Raw genomic sequence first — 19,655 nt, 5'->3', positions numbered from 1 at the left:
GCGGGCAGCCCAGCTCCGGCTCAGCCTGGCAGGATGGGGACACGGCACCGGTGGCCGTTCCTGTGCCAGGGACACATTTAGGACGGGATTAGAGAGGAGACAGCTGGGGTAGGGAAGGGCAGCTCAGGAGCCCTGGCATGGCAGGGTCACGGGGGTGCTGCATGCCCACGCAAGTGCTGCCTGCTCACCATAAGGCTGCATGTGGTGTGGCTCAGCATGGCTTGGCATGACATGGCTTGCGCGGCACAGCCCGGCACGGCTGGGCACAGCGGGGCTCAGCCTGCAGCAGCTCTGGGTAGGCACCATGCATTGACGATGCCCCTGGTCAGGCAGCGTGCGGGCACACTGGTGTCCCGTGCCTGGTCACACACACACACCTGTGTCACACACCTGGTCACGCACACGCCTGGTCACATGCACACCTGGTCACGCACACGCCTGGTCATGCACACACCTGTGTCACACACGCCTGGTCACGCACACGCCTGGTCACACGCACGCCTGGCCACACACACACCTGTGTCACACACGCCTGGTCACGCACACGCCTGGTCACATGCACACCTGGTCACGCACACGCCTGGTCACGCACATGCCTGTGTCACACACCTTTGTCACACACACACCTTTGTCACACACACGCCTGGTCACACGCACACCTGGTCACACACATGCCTGTGTCACACACCTTTGTCACACACACGCCTGGTCACACGCACGCCTGGTCACACACACGCCTGTGTCACACACCTTTGTCACACACACGCCTGGTCACACGCACGCCTGGTCACACACACACACCTGTGTCACACAGGCCTGGTCACGCACACGCCTGGTCACACACACACCTGTGTCACACACGCCTGGTCACGCACACGCCTGGTCACACGCACGCCTGGTCACACACACACCTGTGTCACACACACGCCTGGTCACACGCACGCCTGGTCACACACACACACACCTGTGTCACACATGCCTGGTCACGCACACACCTGGTCACACGCACGCCTGGCCACACACACACCTGTGTCACACACGCCTGGTCACGCACACGCCTGGTCACACGCACGCCTGGTCACACACACACACACCTGTGTCGCACACGCCTGGTCACACGCACGCCTGGTCACACACACACACCTGTGTCACACAGGCCTGGTCACGCACACGCCTGGTCACACACACACCTGTGTCACACACGCCTGGTCACGCACACGCCTGGTCACACGCACGCCCCGTGCCCGTGTCCCGCGGGTGCATCGCACACCCGCACCCCGCCGCAGCGCCCCACCCGCGTCCCCCCGCCCCCCCGCCGGAACTACTACTCCCAGCAGCCCTCGCGGCTCCCTCTGCCCCGCTCCGCCACTGGCCGGCCTCGGCAGCGCCCCGCCACCGGGCTCCCGATTGGCTGTCCCCATGGCAACGGGCCGCGCGGGGCGGCGGGGGCGTGGCCGGGGGCGTGGCGCGGGGCGGACCCTCCCGGCGCCGCGGGTTTGTCGGCGGCCGCCGGAGCAGAGCGGCGCGGGCCGGGCCTGGGCGGGCCGGGCATGAGGGAAGGCGGGGCGCAGAGCCGCCAGCGCCCCCCGCCCGGGGCCGCCGCGCCGCGGGCAGCCCGGCGGAGCCCACCGGCCCGCGGGCCCTGAGGCGCTGGCCCCCGCTGACCGACTTGCTGCAGCCCGGGGCCGCCGCGGGAGCCGGCTGAAGGGGAACCTGGGCTATGCGGTGGTGGCTGCGCGCCGCCGTCCTCAGCCTGCTCGCCGGCGCTGAGGGTGAGGGGCGCCGGGACGCCCTGCGGCGGAGGGGCCGGGGGCCGGGGCCGGGGCTGGGGGGCCGGGGCGGGAGCGGTTGCGCTGCCGGCGGGGCCCGTCTGACCGGGGCTGGGCCCCCGGGGCGCGGGTGGCGGCGGGGGCAGCGCACGTGGTGCCGCTTCCCGGGCCGAGGGGCGGTCGGTGCCGCCGGCTGGGAAGAGGTCCGCGGGCTGCGGCGGGGCCCGGGGCAGCGGGCAGGGTCCCGTCCCGCCGGCGGGGCTCACCCTTCCCGTCTCGGTCCCAACAGGCAGCGGCCAGAGCGAGTCCCAGGCCGTGGTGGGGCGAGTTGGAGGGAGCGCGGTGCTGGGCTGTGACCTCCTGGACGCCCACGGGGCCCGGCCCCCGCTCTATGTGATCGAGTGGGTCCGCTTCGGCTTCGTCCTCCCCATCTTCATCAAGTTCGGGCTCTACTCACCACGCGTGGACCCGGAGTATGTCGGTAAGTCCTGTGGCCGGGGTGCTGCGATGGCGGCTGGTTACAGGGTCCAGGGGGAGCCCTCCTGGCCCCAACCTGTGGGCTGAGACAGGTCTGGGGCGGCACATGAGGTCTGCCGGGCTGGCTCTTGCGTCCCGCGTCCCTTCTCTCCTTGGCTGGGCCCCAGCCGAGGGCTGCCGCTGTCAGATTGCATTAATCACGCTCCCAAGGGCCGTGAGGAAGCGTGGGGGTCTCCCTCCAGCCCTGGGTAGCAGGAGAGGGGATGCTGTGGGACCAGGGAGGTCCCTGCAGCAGGGGAGAGAGACCCCTCCTTGTGCAGCAGCTCCGGGGATGGCTGGAGTAGGAGGCACAGGGCTGCAGATATGCAGCTGGCAAGGGAGATGCAGCTCCCGGCCCAGCTCAGCAGCGAGCAGGATCCCCACCGGGGTAGAGGGTAGGAGAAGCTGCCCAGACAGGCGGGTCCTGGCATACCAGCCACGGCACCCATCACCGGGCACCCATCACTGTGGCCTCGGGCTGCTGGGGCCTCCCCCAGCGCCACCCACTTGGGAGCAGGCCGGGCCAGCGCCTGCCTGGCTGTGCCCAGGCTGTGGCATCACGGCACTGCTTGCCACGCTACCCTGACTCCCCTGTCTGTCCACTGCGCTGCAGCAGGGCTGGTGCTGGAGGCTGCGGGTGCCCCGGCGCTGCCACACTGCTGCCTCGGCCCATGTGGGTCGCTTGAAGGTTGAGCCTGGGGAGGGGATTTTGGTGAAGCTGCTAATTGGCAGTGCTGGGCTGACTGGGATTTGGAGCAAAGCTCTGCTGGGGAAGGGCTGTGGCGTGGGAGGGCGATATTCTCCTCTTTACGGGGTATTTAAAGTGAAGCAGTGACAGACCTTGAGGGATCTCTGCGAGAGCAGAGATGAAGACAACAGGAGCGTTCCCCAAGGATGGGGAAGCTGGGGAGGAGGGTAAGGGCTGGCAGCTGGCTGGTGTTTTGAGCTGAGCCCGGCCCTGATAGCCTGTGGCACTGGTGCACCAAAATCTTCCCTCCAGTCCTCCCATGGGACCACATGGGGAGGGCTGGAGAGCCAGATCGTGCTTAGGTCAGGAGCCTGCCCCTCCCACTGCCGAAATTGGCCCTTGCCTAAAAAAATGCATGGCAGGCTGAGGTTTGAGCCAACCTCTCTCCTGCCTTGCCACGGGCGGAGCGGTGCTGCTTCTTCCCAGACTCTGCAGGAGGAGGCTGATTTTGGGGCACGCCTGGGCCTGTGCCTGGGGACACCACCACTCTGCAGCCAGCCCCAAGCTGGCTCTGTGGGACCGACGGTGACAACAAGGCACCTGCTTCCCTGGGAGGCCTGGGCTGGGCTCCTGTTACCTGAGCCTGGCATCGTGGGGCCCCTTGGCTGCCGGAGCTCAGGTTACCCAGAAAGGGCCTGGCAGCATCCTGCCTGCACTGCCCTCAGCCCTCCCCCTTGTCCCGGGGGCTGTGTGAGCGGGTTGGGGGCTGTGTGAGCGGGTTGGGGGCTGTGTGAGCGGGTTGGGGGCTGTGTGAGCGGGTTGGGGGCTGTGTGAGCGGGTTGGGGGCTGTGTGAGCGGGTTGGGCTGCTCAGGGATCAGTGCTGGGAGTGGGTAGATCAGTGCTGGGGGAAGGGGTCTGGAGGCTGCAACGAGGGCGAGGTGGGTGGGCAGGGGGACTGATGGCTGTCACCATGGCAGCGGCTTGTCTTCAATCCTCTGGGGGGGCTGGGAAGGGATGGAGGGAAGGCCAGGGGCTGTGGGTGCAGGGTAAGGGCAAGGGTAGCCGTTCCTTCCAGCCCTTCCCAGGTGGAGCAGAGTGGATGTCAACCGGAGGGGCCGGGGGGGGCTGCAGTCACCCACATCCCTCGTGGGGCAATTCAGGGCATCCTGGGGACAGGGTGGGCTGCAGTCACCTCTGTGAGAGCCCTTGGGGGAACGGGGTCAGCTCTCCCCCTCATGTGCCACTGTCCCCCATGGTGTTATGGGCCACTGTCCTCTGCTGTCAGCTGGCCTGGAGTGGGGCCAGTGGTCCCTGGTCTGGCCGCCTGCTCAGGCACCCCATCCCTGACGGCAAGCACAGCAGCTAGGGCTGGAGCCCCCTTTGTGTCCCTCTGAATGACGGTTGCCAGGCACTGGGGGATGCTGGTCTGGAGGGCAGCAGCAGCGGTTTTGTTATTGTCAGAGTGGTGGAAGAGGAGGAGGGGGCTGGGGCCGGTGTGGGGGATTAGGAGGAGGCTGAGGGGGCGTCCCCAGGGCACTCTGATCCCTTCCAAAGGGACCTTTGTTCAGGAGCCTGCTGCTCTTGCCTGGCTCCTGGAGGCTGGGAGCTGGGAGCTGCAGGCAGGGATGGGGTTTCCTGGAGCTCTCTGGAGCTGCACTGCTTCCCAGGGCTTGTCATGGGAGCTGCCTCTGGGGTGAGGGGCGGGAGGACCCTTTGTCCCATGGGTGTCTTGCTATTGCTCCCATCCCTCCAGCTGCTCCTGCCACCGGCCTCATGTTCAAGGTTTGCCTGGGGTGTTGGTTCGTGCTCTGAGGGATGCCACCAGAGGCACCCAGATATGTCCGCCTGTCCCTGCGCCTCCTGCAACAGGCGATACCATGAGTCTGGGTTGGAGCTGGCCTGGGGAGAAGCAGGAGGGGTGGGAGATGCGGCAGGTGGCTGGAAGAAGCTCTGGGCACTACTGGGAAGGGCTTGCACGTGTTTTGTGTGCTGGGTTCACGCAGGGCTGCATGGCCCCAGCACCCCACCCCACGGGGGATCCTGTCCCTCAGCTCCCTGGCCTCTGTGCCCCAACCAGTCTGCCTGGGTCCCACTGCTCCTCCTCCTCTTCACAAGGCTCATCTGGTGGGATGAAGCCTCCTGCTGCCGATAACACGCACGCAGTGCCCAGTCTGGGCTCCAGTGGCTTGGGCAATGCATGGGCACTGCCTGTGACACCAAGCTCCTGCACAGAGCTAAAGGTGGGGGTTTGGCAAAACTCGCTTTGTTGGAAATATTTGAGGAAGCTGCTGGTCCCCAGGAGCTCTGGGATGTCAATGGGAGCATCGTGGACCGCTCCGGTGCCAAGAGCTGTGTGCGGTGCTGCCAGCGCAGTGGCAACAGCCCTGCCGTGGCGTGCTAGGAGCAAGGCCACCCCAGGCAGTAGCACACCTGGGGCTAAACTTGCATCCCCAGCCTGGAGCAGCTCTCTGGGCCCTGGATGTCTGCGGCAGGGTCAGGGGCACATAGCCCTGGGGGTGCTAGAGCAGTGGGTGCCGCTGGCTGTGCGCCCCGGCTGGGGCTGAGCCAATTTTCTGCAGCACTCCTGATACGATTATGGCTCTGATAATAGCCCAGAGGATTAAGGGGCTGTGCTCGCTGTCACTTTGCTCCCTTATCCTCCTCCTTATCAAATGGGGCACAGGGCTGCTGCTGCCTGCTCAGAGCGAGGGCCTCACAGCCCAGGAGAGCCCCCCCTTGCCATGTCCCTCGTGGGGTCTGTAGCACTCGTCCCTGCCAGGCAGGCAAGGGTTCAGCCTGACCCTCCCTGTGCCATGGGGAGAGGGGATGGTGCAGGGGTGCCTGGAGCTTAGCAAGGCTCCTAAGGGTGAGACTGCTGAGGGCGGGGGCTCCCAGGGGAAAGGATGGCTGAGGCTGTGGGGGAAGGCTCCCTGAAAGGCAAGGGGAAATGGGTGCTGGGAGGGATTTTGCAGGCAGGCTGGCAGCTCAAGAGGGCGGCGGAGGGGGTGGTGGGACCAGCTCTCTTGCCCAGATGCTGGGAGTGATGCTCGAGGCGGATGGACCCACCTGGGGTCCCTGCTGAGGCTACTCTACGCGGGGATGGCTGGCAGAGCCCATCACCATGTCCTCTCCCATTTCCCTGACAGCAGCAGGAGGTGCAGTGCTAAATGTCGCTGTGACCAACCTCCACCGTGACACAGCACAGCTTTTGTCCCACGGCCATTCCCAGTCCCCTGTGGCATCAGCCAAAGTGAAGCTCAAGCGTGGCCTGGCTGCACGGGCATCCCTGCTCCCCGGGGAAGCTGCTGAACCTGCAGCAAGGGCGAGTGCTGCGTGGGCGGCCAGCCCGGGGAGGCAGGTAGCCTGGGGATGTGGCTGTCCCTGGACCAGCAGCACTGGCTGTGACAGCCGCTTCTGGGTGTGCAGGTCGTGTGCGGATCGAGGAAGGCGCCTCGCTGCGCATCGACCTCCTGCGTGCTGAGGACCAAGGCTGGTACGAGTGCCGTGTGCTCTTCCTCGACCGGCACAGCACCGATGCCGACTTCCAGAACGGCACCTGGATCCACCTCACTGTCAATGGTACCGGTTGATCCTACCCTCGGTTGCTGCTCTGCTCGCCGCCAGCCAAGATCTCTCAGGGCTGGAAGTGGATCTGCTGGTCTTCCAAGACCAGTTGATCTGGACCTGGGGTGGGTGAGGGTCTGGACTTGTCTTTACAGCACCCCCCACCTTCCTGGAGACCCCCCCTGCATTCGTGGAGGTGCGGGACCGGGACGCGCTGAGCCTTACCTGCACAGCTGTCGGCAACCCCCAACCTGTTGTCATCTGGAAGAGGAGCGACCTGGCTGTCCAGAGTGGAGACACAGTGCAGGTAAGGGTGGCAAACCACCAGCTAACCGCCCTGTGGTGTGTCCCCCACCTCGGCCAGGGTCTCAGGGGGCAAGCAGACATGCAGAGCAATGCAACTCTGCTCGGCTGGAGAGAGAGGGCATCTTTCCCCACCCTGGTGGCACCCATCTCCTGCCACTGGCCCTGCCCACAGCACCACCTTCCTGAGAGAGTCCCGTCCCTTGGTGGCCATGCCATGTGCCCGGTGCCCTTGCAGGTGAGGAATGGGACGCTGAGCATCGCCGTGGTGGAGCGCACCAGTGCCGGCACCTACACCTGCCACGCTTCCAGCAAGGAGGGCGCCATCGCCCACACCACCCGTGTGCTCGTGCAGGGTAAGGGTGCTCTCCCAGCCCTGTCTGTCTGCGCCGCCCACTGGGTGCTGTGGCAGAGCATGGAGGGAGACATATCATCGGGGTTGGTTTTGGGGCGGGCACAGGTATGATGGGCTTTGGGAGCAGCTGGGGCTGTCCCTGGTCCACAGCCTTTACCATCACCTCTGCTCCACGCTGCAGGGCCACCCGTCATTGTGGTGCCACCCCAGAACATCACTGTCAACATCTCTCAAGATGCCTTCCTGGCATGCCAGGCTGAGGCGTACCCAGGAAACCTCACCTACACCTGGTTCCAGGGCAGCAGCAATGTCTTCCACCTCAGGTACAGCGGGGACAGGGATGTCACTGAGGTGGCTGCGGGCTCCTGCTGGCAGTGCTGGGGCTGGTAGGGGCTGCTATGGCCCTGCAAAGCCTGGATCTGAGCGCAGTGGGCTGGCTGCATGCGTGGCAGGGGGGTTTGCTCATCGCAGGGCAGTGGGGACAGTCCCAAACACCCCACCCACCACTGCCCTCCCCTTCTCTTGCAGCCACCTCCAGGCTCGGGTCCGCATCCTGGTGGATGGGAGTCTGTTGCTCCAACGAACGACCCCAGATGATGCCGGAAAATACACGTGCATCCCCAGCAACGGGCTGTGGAAGCCACCTTCTGCCTCAGCCTTTGTCACAGTGCTGTGTAAGAGCCCGGCCGCCCCTCGCAAGCCTGGGCCATGCTGTCACCAGCTCCACTCACGGAAAGGCCCTGCTGGGCCAGCCTGTGGGGGTTCCTGGAAACCATGGTGGGAAGGGGCTGTCCCCTCAGCTGCCACCAGGATGCCCGCCACCCTCACACAGGCCCTGTCACCCTGTTTGTCCTCACAGATCCAGCGCAGGTGACCACCATGCTCCCAGAGACCCACCTGCCCAAGGGGATGCAGGGTGTCATCCACTGCCCCACCAGGGCCAATCCCCCCCTGCTCTCCGTCAGCTGGACAAGGGACGGGCTCCCGTTGGAGCTGGACAAGGTACCACCTCTTTCGTCCTCCCCTGCCTTCCCACCCCCTTGAGCCCCCCGTCCTGATCCCACATTCCCCTCTCCCAGTTCCCCGGCTGGTCCACAAGACCAGACGGCTCCATCGTCATCGCGACGGGGAACGACGATGCACTGGGAGTGTACACGTGTACCCCGTACAATATCTACGGCACCGCCGGCAAGTCCCAGCCCACGCGTGTCCTGCTGAAGGTGAGGCTGGGTGGGTGGGCACGCTGCTGTGCCGAGCAGCCCAGGTGTGCTGTGTGCCCATTGGCCTGCCCTGCTCTGGGCCTGCGCCCAAGCCCCACATTGCGCATGCCTGTCTTCCAGGACCCCCCTGCCTTCACGGTGCGCCCCAAGGAGGAATACTTCCAGGAGGTGGGCCGGGAGCTGGTGATCCCCTGTGCAGCCCATGGGGATCCCCCACCCACTGTCACCTGGATGAAGGTAGGAGCTGTTCCTCTGGGGAACCAGCGGAGCCCTCCTGGGAGGTGGACGCTGCTTTTGTCCTCTGGGACATCACTCCTAGGGTAGTCTGCATGTCCGTGTCCCCGCAGATGTGGCAGGGTCATCTCTCTCCTGGTTACTGTGGGAGAAGAGGCCCAGGGCACTTTGCTTGTGTTGCCCTCTAAGAAACCAGGGTAAAATCCTGCCCCTCAGTTTCTAAACCAGCCCCAGAGTGGTGGACCATGTCAAGTCCTGCTTTCCCTGCGGTCCTGGTGCTGCAGGGTTGCAGCAGAGCAGCTGTCCCAGCCCTGCGGTGGGGTGGGCTGGGTGACCGACACTGTCAGTGTGTCTGTGCCTTGCCACGCAGGTGGGCAGCGCGGGGAAGAGCGGGACCCAGATGGATGGGAACAGCAGCCTCGTCTTCCGCCCACTTGTCAAGGAGCAGCACGGGGTCTGGCAGTGCATGGCCACCAACCAGGTGGCCAGCATCACCACCACCACCTCCGTCCATGTACTGGGTGAGTTGCCAGTCTCTGGTGGGCAGGCATCATCTGTGGCTGCCCTGGGGTGGACAACAGTGGCCCCCCTCCCTTGCTGGAAGGGGTGGAAATGCCCCTGCATGTCTGTTGTCCAAGCTGCCCAGTCTAATATGTCTTTTCTTTGTTTCCCCTGCCAGGTACCAGTCCTCACGCTGTCACCAACGTCTCTGTGCTCCCGCTCCTGCTGGCAGCCAACATCTCCTGGGAGCCAGGGTTTGATGGAGGTTATTTCCAGAGGTTCAGCGTCTGGTACACACCGCTGTGAGTCCCTGCAGGCAGAGCCTGGTGTCCCACACTGCCTCCATCCCACCTGGGGCTCTCGGCTCTGGAATCACAGGTCCCACATCTCCTCAGGGTGAAGCATCCACCCCGCGCCCATCATGACTGGGTGTCGCTCTCGGTGCCAGTGGGGGCTCAGCACCTTTTGGTGGAGAATCTGCAGCCAGACACAAGCTACCAGTTCAGCGTTCTGGCCCAGAACAAGCTGGGCAGTGGCCCCTTCAGCCAGATTGTCACCTCTGTGCCCAGGGGTAAGAGGGGGCCCCATGTGGTCCCCAAAGCAGCCCATGTCCCCTCAAGCACCGGAGAGGTTCCTGTTTCTGCCCTACTGTCCCCCGGGATCAGATCCCACACCAGCATCCCCTTTCTCTTCAGGCTTCCCAGTGACCACAGTGCCTCCAGAGCCGCCGGCCATGACCATGCGTGTCTTCCTGTCCCCGCCGCAGGCTCTGACCGCCAACGAGACCGTGCGCGGGGTCCTGCTGCAGTGGGAACCCCCAGCTCAGTTCTCGGTGGCGCTGAGTGGCTACGGTCTTGAGCTGCGGCAGGACAAGGGCGGCTGGGAGGTGCTGGACCACTCCATCCCCAGCACAAAGACCCAGGTCCTGGTGCCAGGACTCATAAAGGTGGGAATCTCACCAGGTGCTCCCTGGCTGTGGGGCAGCTCTGGGGGGACGCAGCAAGGGAGGGGTCAGGTCTCTTGCATTGCTGCTACCCGGAGATGGGATATCTGTCAATGCCACAGAACCGCTCGGCTCTGCCGCCGTGTGAGCTGAGGCTTGGCTGGCCACCGTGCCAACAAGGCTAATGGCCCTCTGCTCCCCCAGGACGCCTTCTACGAGTTCCGACTGGTGGCCTTTGCTGGCAGCTACATCAGTGATCCCAGCAATACAGTGAACGTCTCCACAGCAGGTAGGGCCCGAGCTGCCACCCACTTGCTCTTCCTGCCCTGGGGACAGAAACCAAAGGTGTAAAGTGCCCAGTGTGGTCTAGGATCTTCCCAAACAGAAACCCCCTCAGTCTGCTCCCAGCCCCAAATGTCCCTGCTGCTAGACCAGGAGACTCAGAGCCCAGAGCAGAACCCCCAAAGCTAAAGCCATGGGAACACACCCATCTCCACATGCAGAACTGGCGTGACTTTTGTCTCACAGACCAGGTAGCAGGAGAGCTCTGTGCAGAACACCCCTGTTCCTGGTGCCCAGCATGGTGGAAGGCATGGGTCTGCCTGAAGGCAGACTGGCCCTGCGGGGTGAGAGATCCAAGGCTTCGCTGTTTATCCCAGTGGTGCTGGCGATGTGAGGGAGGCTGTGCTGGTGTGCTCTGCAGGCAGCTGAGCCTCTGATGGTGTCTCCTGTCTGACCCAGGCATGGAGGTGTATCCGTCTCGCACCCAGCTGCCAGAGCTCCTGCCACAGCCAGTGCTGGCTGGGGTCATCGGGGGGATCTGCTTTCTCAGCATGGCTGTCATCTTCAGCACCATGGCTGCCTGCATCATGAACCGCCGGCGTGCTGCCCGCATACAGAAGCGAAGGCAAGGTAGGAGCCAGCTGTCTGGGCGCAGGCACCTGGATCCTGGGGCTCCCAGAGAGCTTGAAGCACCATGTGTAGGGTGGCAGGACCTGGTGCTGAGGGAGGGGACAGGCCAGCCTGGGGCTGGGGGGCTCACTAGGTGTGGTAGTAGGGCTGAGTGGGTGCCGCCGTCTCCTCATCATCACTTTGAGTTGCTTGCTGTGTGATTCCCCCTTGTGTTCTCATGACCTTCCAGATCCACCACTCGTCTTCTCCCCCAGCAAGAAGCTTTCACCTCCACAGTAAGTCATGCCATGCCACTCTCCCTCCCCATCTCGCTCCATGCCCCATCATTCACTTGCCACTGGCTGGGGGCAGAGGGACAGGCTAGGGGGCAGCTGGTCCCCAACCACTGGCCAAGGACTGGCCACAGAGGGGGCGTTAGGAGCTGGGTGCTGGGGTCAGGGCATGCTGTGGGGTAGGGCTCCCCCGGGGAGTTTTGGCTAAAGAAAGGCTCAGAAAGCACAGAAGTGGGGCTGTTGAGCCCAGAGCAGTGGCACAGGGTCACAGTACCTGCTGCCGGGTGCCTGGCACAGGGGGCAGCTGGACAAGCCTGCAGTTGGGACAGGGGTGCTGCAGCAGCTTCCTTCTTCCTTGCAGCAATTCTCGTGGCTCTGGTGGCCCAGACAGCACCCTGAAGCTGAAGCTGCACCCGTCTCCCTACCGGAGCCTGCGCCGGACACTGCTGTGGGGTGAGAAGGCCAGCACCAGCCTGGGTCTCAGCATCGCCGGGGCCAGCTCTCAGTATGCTGTGTATGAGAGCCACGTTGGGGAGCATGTGCCCCTGGAGCGGATTTGCCGTGGCCCTGACGGGCGCTTCGTGGTGGAGACCGACACGCAGCCGCGGGAGAGCGGCTTTGGGGCACTGCCCTACCCTGAGCCAGAGCCCTACCCCCACCGGGACCCTCTGGGGCCACAGCCCGAGTCCTACCTCCAGCTGCCCACAGAAGAGGAGGAGGAAGAGGAGGAGGAAGAGCCCATCTGGCCCAAGGGGGTCTCACTGCACCCCAGGCCAATAGGGCAGGCCTGCCGGGGAGCCCGGGCTGCCAGCCACCACCGGGGCCGCTACTTGAGCTACAGCAGCAGCAGCCCCGTGGATGAAGCCACGGCGTTGTGCATCGTCAACATCAGCCCCGTGGCCTCTGCCGCAACTTTGCCTTACAGCACCATGGAGGAGCTGCACGGCAGCCCTGGCAGCGCCAGGCCCTGCCAGAGCACCGCCAGTGCCCTGTGGGACTCGCTGCCCCTTGAGGGCTCCCACCAGCCGCCCCTCAACCACTCAGCCTCCCCCAGCCCCAGCTCTGGGGGCAGCCAGCAGCCGGCCGGCCCCCTGGCACAGAGCGGGATCCTCCAGTACCTGAGCCTGCCCTTCTTCAAGGAGATGTGCGTCGATGGTGACTGGCCACCCCCGGAAGAGCCGGTGGAGCCCAGCCATGCTGGTGGCCAGCCTGAGACTGCCGACAGCCCCCTGCCCACCCCACCGGGGAATGGGGGCTCCCCACGGCGTGCAGGGCAGACGCTGTGCCCGGACTGTGTTGATACATGTGCCAATGCCACCTCCCCGCTAGCCACTGCTTTCCTCAAGCCCCCCAGACTGCCAGTGGGTCCTGCCAAGGCTGCGCTGCCTGGCACGGCCGCCTGGCCTGGCTCCTCCAGCCCCGGGGCTGGCCTGCGGACCCCTCCCCAGCCAGCTCACCGCCTCCCTGCCGGCAGCAGCAGGACTGAGGCCGTGCCCTCGGCTGGCACTGTGGAGCCCAGCTGGGCACTGGGCCGGCCGCCGGAACCTGCCCCCCCAGAGAAGCTGCCACGGGGCAGTTTGACCAGCCAGAGCAGCGGCCGGGGCAGTGCCTCCTTCCTGCGGCCCCCCTCGCTGGCGCCGTCCCTGGGGGGCAACTGCCTGGGCCCGTTCCTCGGGGATGGGGGCAGCTGGCAGAGCAGCAGCTCGGCAGCGGAGGAGGGCAGGGCAAGGACGGATCCCGCCCTGGGCAGCATTGGAAAGAGGTGAGCCACAGGCAGGACACCGGGGACAAGCTGGCTCATCCTGGGGCAGCTCTCTGCCTCAGAGCTGCCCCTGCAGCACCTTCCCTTGCTCCCTGGGGACACCCCGCTCTGGGGTCCCCACCATCCCCAGCTCTCCCCACAGCATCCCTGACTGCCCTCGCACCAGCTGCCTGCTTCCCCACCATGTCCCTAGGTCGGGGGGGGTGGGGGGGGTGGCGGCTGTGTGGGGACTGTCCTGACACCCATCCACGCAGGAGGAACACCTCGGTGGACGAGAACTACGAGTGGGATGCGGAGTTCGCCCTGGAGTCGGACATCCTCGAGGCGCTGCAGCTCTACCGCAGTGGGGACCCGGCACGGCCCGTCTCCACCATCGCCCTGCGTGACCTGGAGCGGCAGAGTGAGTGCGGAACCCCCAGACTCCCTGAGCCCGCGACTGCGGGGCAGGGCGCTGGGGGAAGGGGGGGTGGCAGGGGGTGACCCCGCCGGGGGGTGACGCAGCCGGGCCGGACACTGCCCGTCTCCTCGCAGAGCCCGGCGGCGGGTCCTCCCCGGTGAGCTCGGTGTCAGCGGAGGCACTGGCGGCGACGGGCAGCGTCCCCGAGCGCGGCGCGGCCCTGCGGCAGGAGCTGGCAGCGTCCCGGCGCCGCAGGGAGCTGGCCCGGCAGCGGCTGGGCCCCCCCGGGTGCGGGGCGGAGCGCTTCGAGCTGGCCACGCTGCTCTAGGGCCCCCCCGGGCCGGGGCAGGAGGATAGCGGGGTGAAATAAAGAGACGTGAGCGCAGCGCCGGCTGATGCGTGGCGGAGGGGCAGGTGCCCACCACCCCCGGGCTGGGCCCCTCGCCCCTCCAGGGTCCCGCCGCTTCCCCCTTCACACGCCCCCCGCCCCGGCGGTTCCCCTGGCCCCTGTAGGGCCCGAGGCCCGCACTGTGCCCCCCCTCGCACTGCTGCCTTGCCCCCGCCATGTGTCCCACCCCCCCCACCCCCCCCCAGCTCGGGCGGGGGGGGCCTGGCGGTGGCTCCGCACGGGGCGGGGCCTGCGCGCCTCGTTCCCTTATATGGTCATCCCGCGGGAGCGCGTCACGGGGGCGAGGCCTGGAGCGCGCTACGTCACCCGCGGCAGCGGGGCGTTCCGGGGGTCGCCTGTGGGCTGTGCCCCGGGTCACATCGGGTCACGCCGGGGTCCCGCCCATGGGTCACCCGTGTCCCCGGGGTCCCCCCGTGTCCCTTCTACCAGCCCCACCCCTTTCCCCCAGCTCCTCCGCCGTGTCCCCGCGGGGTCCTGCCTGTCACCCCCGCATCACCCCTGGATGCATCCCCCCACACCCTGCCCTGTGCCCCCCCCTCAGCTTCGTGTCCAGCCTCCACGCGGGGTCCTGTCTCCAGATCACCCTGCCTTACCCCTTGCTTCCTCCGCTCCAGTCCTTCCAGGATTCTGCCCTTGTGTCACCATTTTCCTAATCTCTGTGTCACCCCCGTGGGCCCGGCCCCCTGTACCATCCCCCCCCTGCTCTCTGTGTCACCCTGGGCTACAGCCCCTTCCCCAGTCTTGCCGTCCCTCTGTCACCCTTAAAGCCGTTTCCCTGGGTCCTGCCCCTGTGCCACCCTCAACCTGCCACCCCTACCCCCATTTCTGCACCACCTTGTCCCTCCCCCTGTCCCACGGGTCTCCCTGGTTGGCCATGTTACGTGCCAGCCCCTGCCCTGGTCCCCTCCTCCGCCTGTCCCCTAGCCATGCACCCATGTTACTGAAGCCAGGGGAAGCCCCACTGGAAAGCCCCAGGGGACACCCACATCCTGGGGTTAGGGGGGGCATCAGGGCCAACACCCAACCCCTCACGTGGCACCCAGGGGTCCAGGATAGCCACTGGCCATCGCAGGGGGGGACAGACACACTCCAAGGCTGGTCCCCACCATGATGGTGTCCTTGCAACTAAGCTCCAGAACACGGTGGCACCTCAGACTGTCTGGGGAGGGTGGGGGCCGAGTCCAGGACGGATTTTGGGGGCTGGGGTTGTAGGGAGTGCCATGGTGGCGGCCCTGCCCCCTGTTCCAGGGGCGGCCGGTGGCTTTGGGCCGAGGTTTTGTTTGTTGTTTTGGTCGCGCTTCCCATGGAGACAGGATTGTGCAAGCGCCATCGTCCCTCCCTGCACCGCCGGAGACACCGCACGTGCTGGGGATGTGTCCCTGCGGGGCCCGCTGTCCCCCTGCCCCCATCGCCAGGCCCTGGTGGTCCCCACCACCTCCCCTTCCACTCTTGGCTCCTGTCCCCATCACAGCCTTGTCCCCCACTGCCACCACGCCATGCTGTCTTCACCACGGTCACCACATTCCCTACAGCCACCCCGTCCCCACAAAAACCCTGATGTCCCTCAAACACTAGGGCCAGCCCATCTCTACCACCACAGCCACCCTGTCCCCGCCAAACCCCCGACGTCCCCCTGCCGCCACGGCTGCCTTGTCTCTACCGCAGCCCTTCTGTCACCTTGTCCCCCACTGCCACCCTGACACCGCTGGCACCCCCACCCATCTCCTCCCGGGCTGGAGCCCGCTCCCCGCGAGACGGGGCGGGGGTGCGGTGGCGGCGCGGCCCCGGCCCCGGCCCCGGCCCGGCGGACCCGCCCCGGGAGCGGGCGGTACCGGGCCGCCCCCGGCCGCGCTGACATCAGCCGTGAAAAGGGCGCGGGCGGCGGCATCCGCCACCACCGCGCCGGGACCGCGGGATCGGCCGCAGGTAGGGGCGGGAGGGGCGCGGGCAGCGGGCAGCGCCCGCGGGCGGCAGGTGGGGACGGGGACCCGGGACCGGGACGGGGACCGGGACGGGGACGGGGACCGGGACGGGACCAGCCGCTCTGCCCTAAAATGGCCGGGACTGCGCTGCCCCGGGAGCCCGGAGCGGGACCGGTCCCCCACGCTGCCCCCACGCCCCGCCGGGGTAACGGCTCCGGTCAGGACCGGGCGCCGCGCCCGTGGGGCCGCCGGGACACGCGGCCGCGCCCGGGAAGCGAGACCCGGGGTGCGGCTTCCGGCCCCGCCGCTCCGGGCGCTCCGTCTGCCCCAGGGCTGCGCCCCGTCCGAGCCCCGGTCCCCGCCTCGCCGGCTCCAGGGTGGCCGTGTCCTGGCCAGGCTGGGTCCAGTCTCCCCCTCGTGCCTCCCAGGGGCCCGCGGCGTCCCCAGGGTGGCCCCGTCCCCTCTGGTCACCCACCCTGGTCTGGCTGTGGGGTCCCCAGGGAGGCTGTGTCCCAGCCGGGGGTCCCCTCCTTGCAGGCCCCGGGAGGCTCTGGGGACCGGCCCCAGGTTGGCCATGCCCTGGATACAGTCTTCAGGATGTCTCGGGGGCCCCTCCCTAGGGGCACTGGGGGGGGGGTTAGGGGGTCCTCGGGGTGGCTTGGTCTCAACTGGGCTGGGTATAGTCCTCTCCCTGCTGGCCCTGGTTGATCTTTGGAGTCCCCAGTCTATCTCTGGGGATACACGGGTGGCTGCAACCTAACTGGGAACCCCTCCCCGCAGCCCCCAGGATGCCAGGGAGGGTCCTCAGGTTGGCCGTGCTGCAGCTGGCCTGGGCATGGTCCCCTCCCTGCCGCCCCCGGGGCTGCTCCGGGCTCCCCAGGGTGGCTCTGCCCTCCTGCGGTGCCCGTGGGGTCCTCAGCGCAGCGGTGGTGCAGCCAGGCTGGGTCTGGCCCTCCCCTCTCGTCTGGGCAAGCCCCAGCTGTGTCGGCAAATCAGCCCTGTCTGCACCAATTTCAGCTCCTCTTTGTTTCCCAACCGGCTTGGCCCTCGGCCGGGCGCTCCCCACACTCCGGGGAAGCCGACTCCCTCCCTGCAGGGGCTGCCCGCACCCCAGCCCTCGCCCCAGGGAGCCCCACAGCAGCCGACAGCTTTTGGGGGGACGCCCAGCTGGCCCAATGCAGTCTGCAGTTTTGGGGTGGCTGTGGTGCTTGAGGCTTCGCACAGCTGCCCCGCTGCCGCTGCTGGCTTCCCTGGCGGCTTAGGTTTGATTTTCCTCCTGTGCTGATAAGCCAGGGTGGCTTGTCCCCCGGCTGCTCCTGCTGACAGAAACCCCAAGCCTGGAGCCAGGTGTGTGACAGGATCGAGCTCTGTCCCAAACTGAGCCTGGTCCCCCCAGGCGTGGGATGGGCTGCCCCATGTTCCCAGCTGGGGTGCGGGTGCCGGGGCTGGCACCCCTGGGAGGAGCAGCGTGTGCTCCTGCTTCTGCGTGCCAGGGTGCCCCACAAACCCCAGGGGTGCAGGACTGGGTGCGGGATGCACGGCCTGGGCAGCCATTGCTGGTGGGTAGAGGGGGTCCAGACCACCCCAGGGCTCCGGAGCACCCTGGCTGCATGGGCAGGGCAGCACTGGTCTGCTTGCATCACCCCGTGAGCACCTTGCACAACCTCCGTCCTCCCCAGTCCGGGCGCCACTGCTCCCGTGGCACCTTGGCAACGGCAGTGCCCACCCAAGGGACTCACCATGTCCAACTTCCCTGTCAGGGTGGGGGCACTGCGGCCCAGGGCCCCGTGGTCCCGGATCTGGCACCCAGCCCGAGCAAACGGGCAAGCTTTGCAAACAAGCTTCAACTGGCAGTGAGCGCCTGCCAAATCTGCGCGTGCTTGGTGGGGCTGAGCCGCGGGGAGAGGGATGCTCGGGGCGGGGGTCCGGCCTGGGCACGGAGGGGCCATGGTGCTGCCCACCTCTGCCCAGGGTCGAATTGCCCCGGTGCCCTCGGGTAGGCGCAGACCCCGCGCCCAGTCCTGGCCAGCTCGGCAGGAAGCCTGCAGGGCAGGGCAGAGCCCGGGCAGTGCCTGGCACAGGCGATAAGGTTCCACGCCGGACGTCCAGGCAGGATGGGGCTCTGCCACGCTGCTGGGGAGCAGCAACCATGCCTGCTGTCACCCGCTGTCCCCAAGGGGCTCCACCACACTGCGGCCATGGGGCCACGTCCACCCTGTGCCACGGGACCCACTGATGGGGGCTCCGATCTCTGCAGACCCCCCCCCTCCATCAGCATGGCAAACCGGGGACCATCGTACGGCCTGAGCCGGGAGGTGCAGCAGAAGATCGACCGGCAGTACGACCCCGAGCTGGAGCAGATCCTGGTGCGGTGGATCCTGGCCCAGTGCGGCGGGGATGTCGCACAGCCGGCGCCTGGCAGGGACGGCTTCCAGCAGTGGCTGAAGGACGGCACCGTGAGTACCTCTGGGGCCGGCCGGGGCGGGGGGCCGCAGCGCCGTGCCGCCTGACCCCCGGCTCCCGCCTGGCCAGGTGCTGTGCCGGCTCATCAACAGCCTGCACCCGCGGGGCCAGGGGCCAGTGGCCAAGATCCAGGCGTCCGCCATGGCCTTCAAGCAGATGGAGCAGATCTCGCAGTTCTTGCAGGCGGCCGAGCGCTACGGCATCGCTGCCACAGACATCTTCCAGACGGTCGACCTCTGGGAGGGTGAGCAGCTGGGTGGGCATGGGGCGCCGGGATGGGAATGGGGATCAGGACCGGGATGGAGATGGGGATGGGAATGGGGATCGGGGTGGGAATGGGGATCGGGGTGGGGATGGACATGGGATGGGAATGGGGATCAGGATAGGGATGGGGATGGAGATGGGAATGGGGATTGGGATGGGGATCAGGATGGGCATGGGAATCAGGTTCAAGATGGAGATGGGGATCGGGATGGGGATGGAGAATGGGTTGGGGATCAGGATCAGGATGGGGATCGAGATTGGGATGAGTATCAGGATGGGGATGGAGATGGGATGTCAATGGGGATCAGGATCAGGGTGGGGATGGGGGTGGAGCCGAGCCTGCATGCGGCCTTGCAGGGAAGAATATGGCATGCGTGCAGAGGACCCTGATGAACCTGGGCAGCCTGGCTGTGGCCAAGGGCGACGGGATCTTTGTGGGAGACCCCAACTGGTTCCCCAAGTAAGTGGTGGGTGCTGGGGGGGGGGCAGAGGGCTGTTTGCGGGGTGGGGTTCCCGTGGGGATGCTGACGCCTGGCCGTGCCCGCAGGAAGTCGCAGGAGAACCGTCGCGTCTTCTCGGAGGACAAGCTGAAGGAGGGGCAGAGCGTCATCGGGCTGCAGATGGGCACCAACCGCGGCGCCTCGCAGGCTGGCATGACGGGCTACGGCATGCCCCGCCAGATCCTCTGAGCACGCGGACCCCCGCCCTGCCTGCAAGGGGCCCCCCGGGGCCGGCCCCCACCCTGCCTTAACTCCCCCCCCACGGACCAGCCGGGTGCCCCCAGCCCGGGCGCCCACCCCTCCGCCGCCAGTATTTCCAGGACCAAAATCTTTTTTTATAATTATTATTATTTTGTTGGGTGCGGGCGGCGGGTGGGGGCATTTTCACGCCGCCCGCCCCCCCACCGCTGTGCCTACATCCCCCCAGTGCCTTGGGGGCCGCCGTACCCCCCAGCCCCGTTGCTGTGTGGGAGGGGGGGAGGCGCCCCCCCACCCCAATAAACAATTCCTCTTCTTTCTAGGCGTGGGTGGTCGTGATGAGGGGGGGCTGTGGGTGAGGGGACACCCCGGAGCAGTTGGGGGAACCCCAGCCCGGGGGCGCCCGGACCCCACGGCGTGGTGGCAGCCGGGCCACGGGGAAGGGCGGGGCGGTCGCTGCTG

At 66.9% G+C, this 19,655-nt stretch overlaps 3 protein-coding genes across 4 annotated transcripts; 2 read left to right on the top strand and 1 right to left on the bottom strand.

Moving 5' to 3' along the window:
* The first annotated feature begins 1,444 nt into the window (after window positions 1-1,444).
* LOC122152552 (protein turtle homolog A-like) lies at window positions 1,445-13,822 on the top strand. Of its 2 annotated transcripts, none has more exons than XM_042785124.1 (20): window positions 1,445-1,772; window positions 2,059-2,250; window positions 6,401-6,553; window positions 6,694-6,845; window positions 7,017-7,197; window positions 7,378-7,519; window positions 7,725-7,870; window positions 8,056-8,198; window positions 8,276-8,416; window positions 8,537-8,653; window positions 9,021-9,171; window positions 9,330-9,453; window positions 9,547-9,722; window positions 9,847-10,097; window positions 10,299-10,383; window positions 10,836-11,006; window positions 11,236-11,281; window positions 11,640-13,040; window positions 13,295-13,440; window positions 13,572-13,822. In XM_042785124.1, the coding sequence occupies exons 1-20, from the start codon at window positions 1,721-1,723 to the stop codon at window positions 13,763-13,765; spliced, it is 4,164 nt and encodes a 1,387-aa protein (XP_042641058.1). In that variant the 5' UTR covers window positions 1,445-1,720; the 3' UTR covers window positions 13,766-13,822. The 2 variants fall into 2 exon arrangements, with proteins under 2 accessions (XP_042641058.1, XP_042641059.1); XM_042785125.1 differs by having other exon boundaries at window positions 1,456-1,772; window positions 7,080-7,197.
* Window positions 1,843-17,939, bottom strand: LOC122152553. Its single transcript, XM_042785127.1, has 2 exons — window positions 15,835-17,939; window positions 1,843-1,853 (listed from the first exon to the last, which is right to left on the bottom strand). The coding sequence occupies exon 1, from the start codon at window positions 17,715-17,717 to the stop codon at window positions 16,782-16,784; it is 936 nt and encodes a 311-aa protein (XP_042641061.1). The 5' UTR covers window positions 17,718-17,939; the 3' UTR covers window positions 1,843-1,853; window positions 15,835-16,781.
* LOC122152554 (transgelin-2-like) lies at window positions 15,654-19,515 on the top strand. The gene is made up of 5 exons (XM_042785128.1): window positions 15,654-15,772; window positions 18,026-18,224; window positions 18,301-18,475; window positions 18,853-18,955; window positions 19,043-19,515. The coding sequence occupies exons 2-5, from the start codon at window positions 18,045-18,047 to the stop codon at window positions 19,182-19,184; spliced, it is 600 nt and encodes a 199-aa protein (XP_042641062.1). The 5' UTR covers window positions 15,654-15,772; window positions 18,026-18,044; the 3' UTR covers window positions 19,185-19,515.
* Window positions 19,516-19,655: the final 140 nt, after the last annotated feature.

The sequence above is a fragment of the Tyto alba genome, unplaced genomic scaffold (genome assembly GCF_018691265.1).
Source record: "Tyto alba isolate M040663 unplaced genomic scaffold, T.alba_DEE_v4.0 Super-Scaffold_8, whole genome shotgun sequence".
NCBI lineage: Eukaryota > Metazoa > Chordata > Aves > Strigiformes > Tytonidae > Tyto > Tyto alba.
This window is presented reverse-complemented; position numbering and strand designations above follow the sequence as displayed.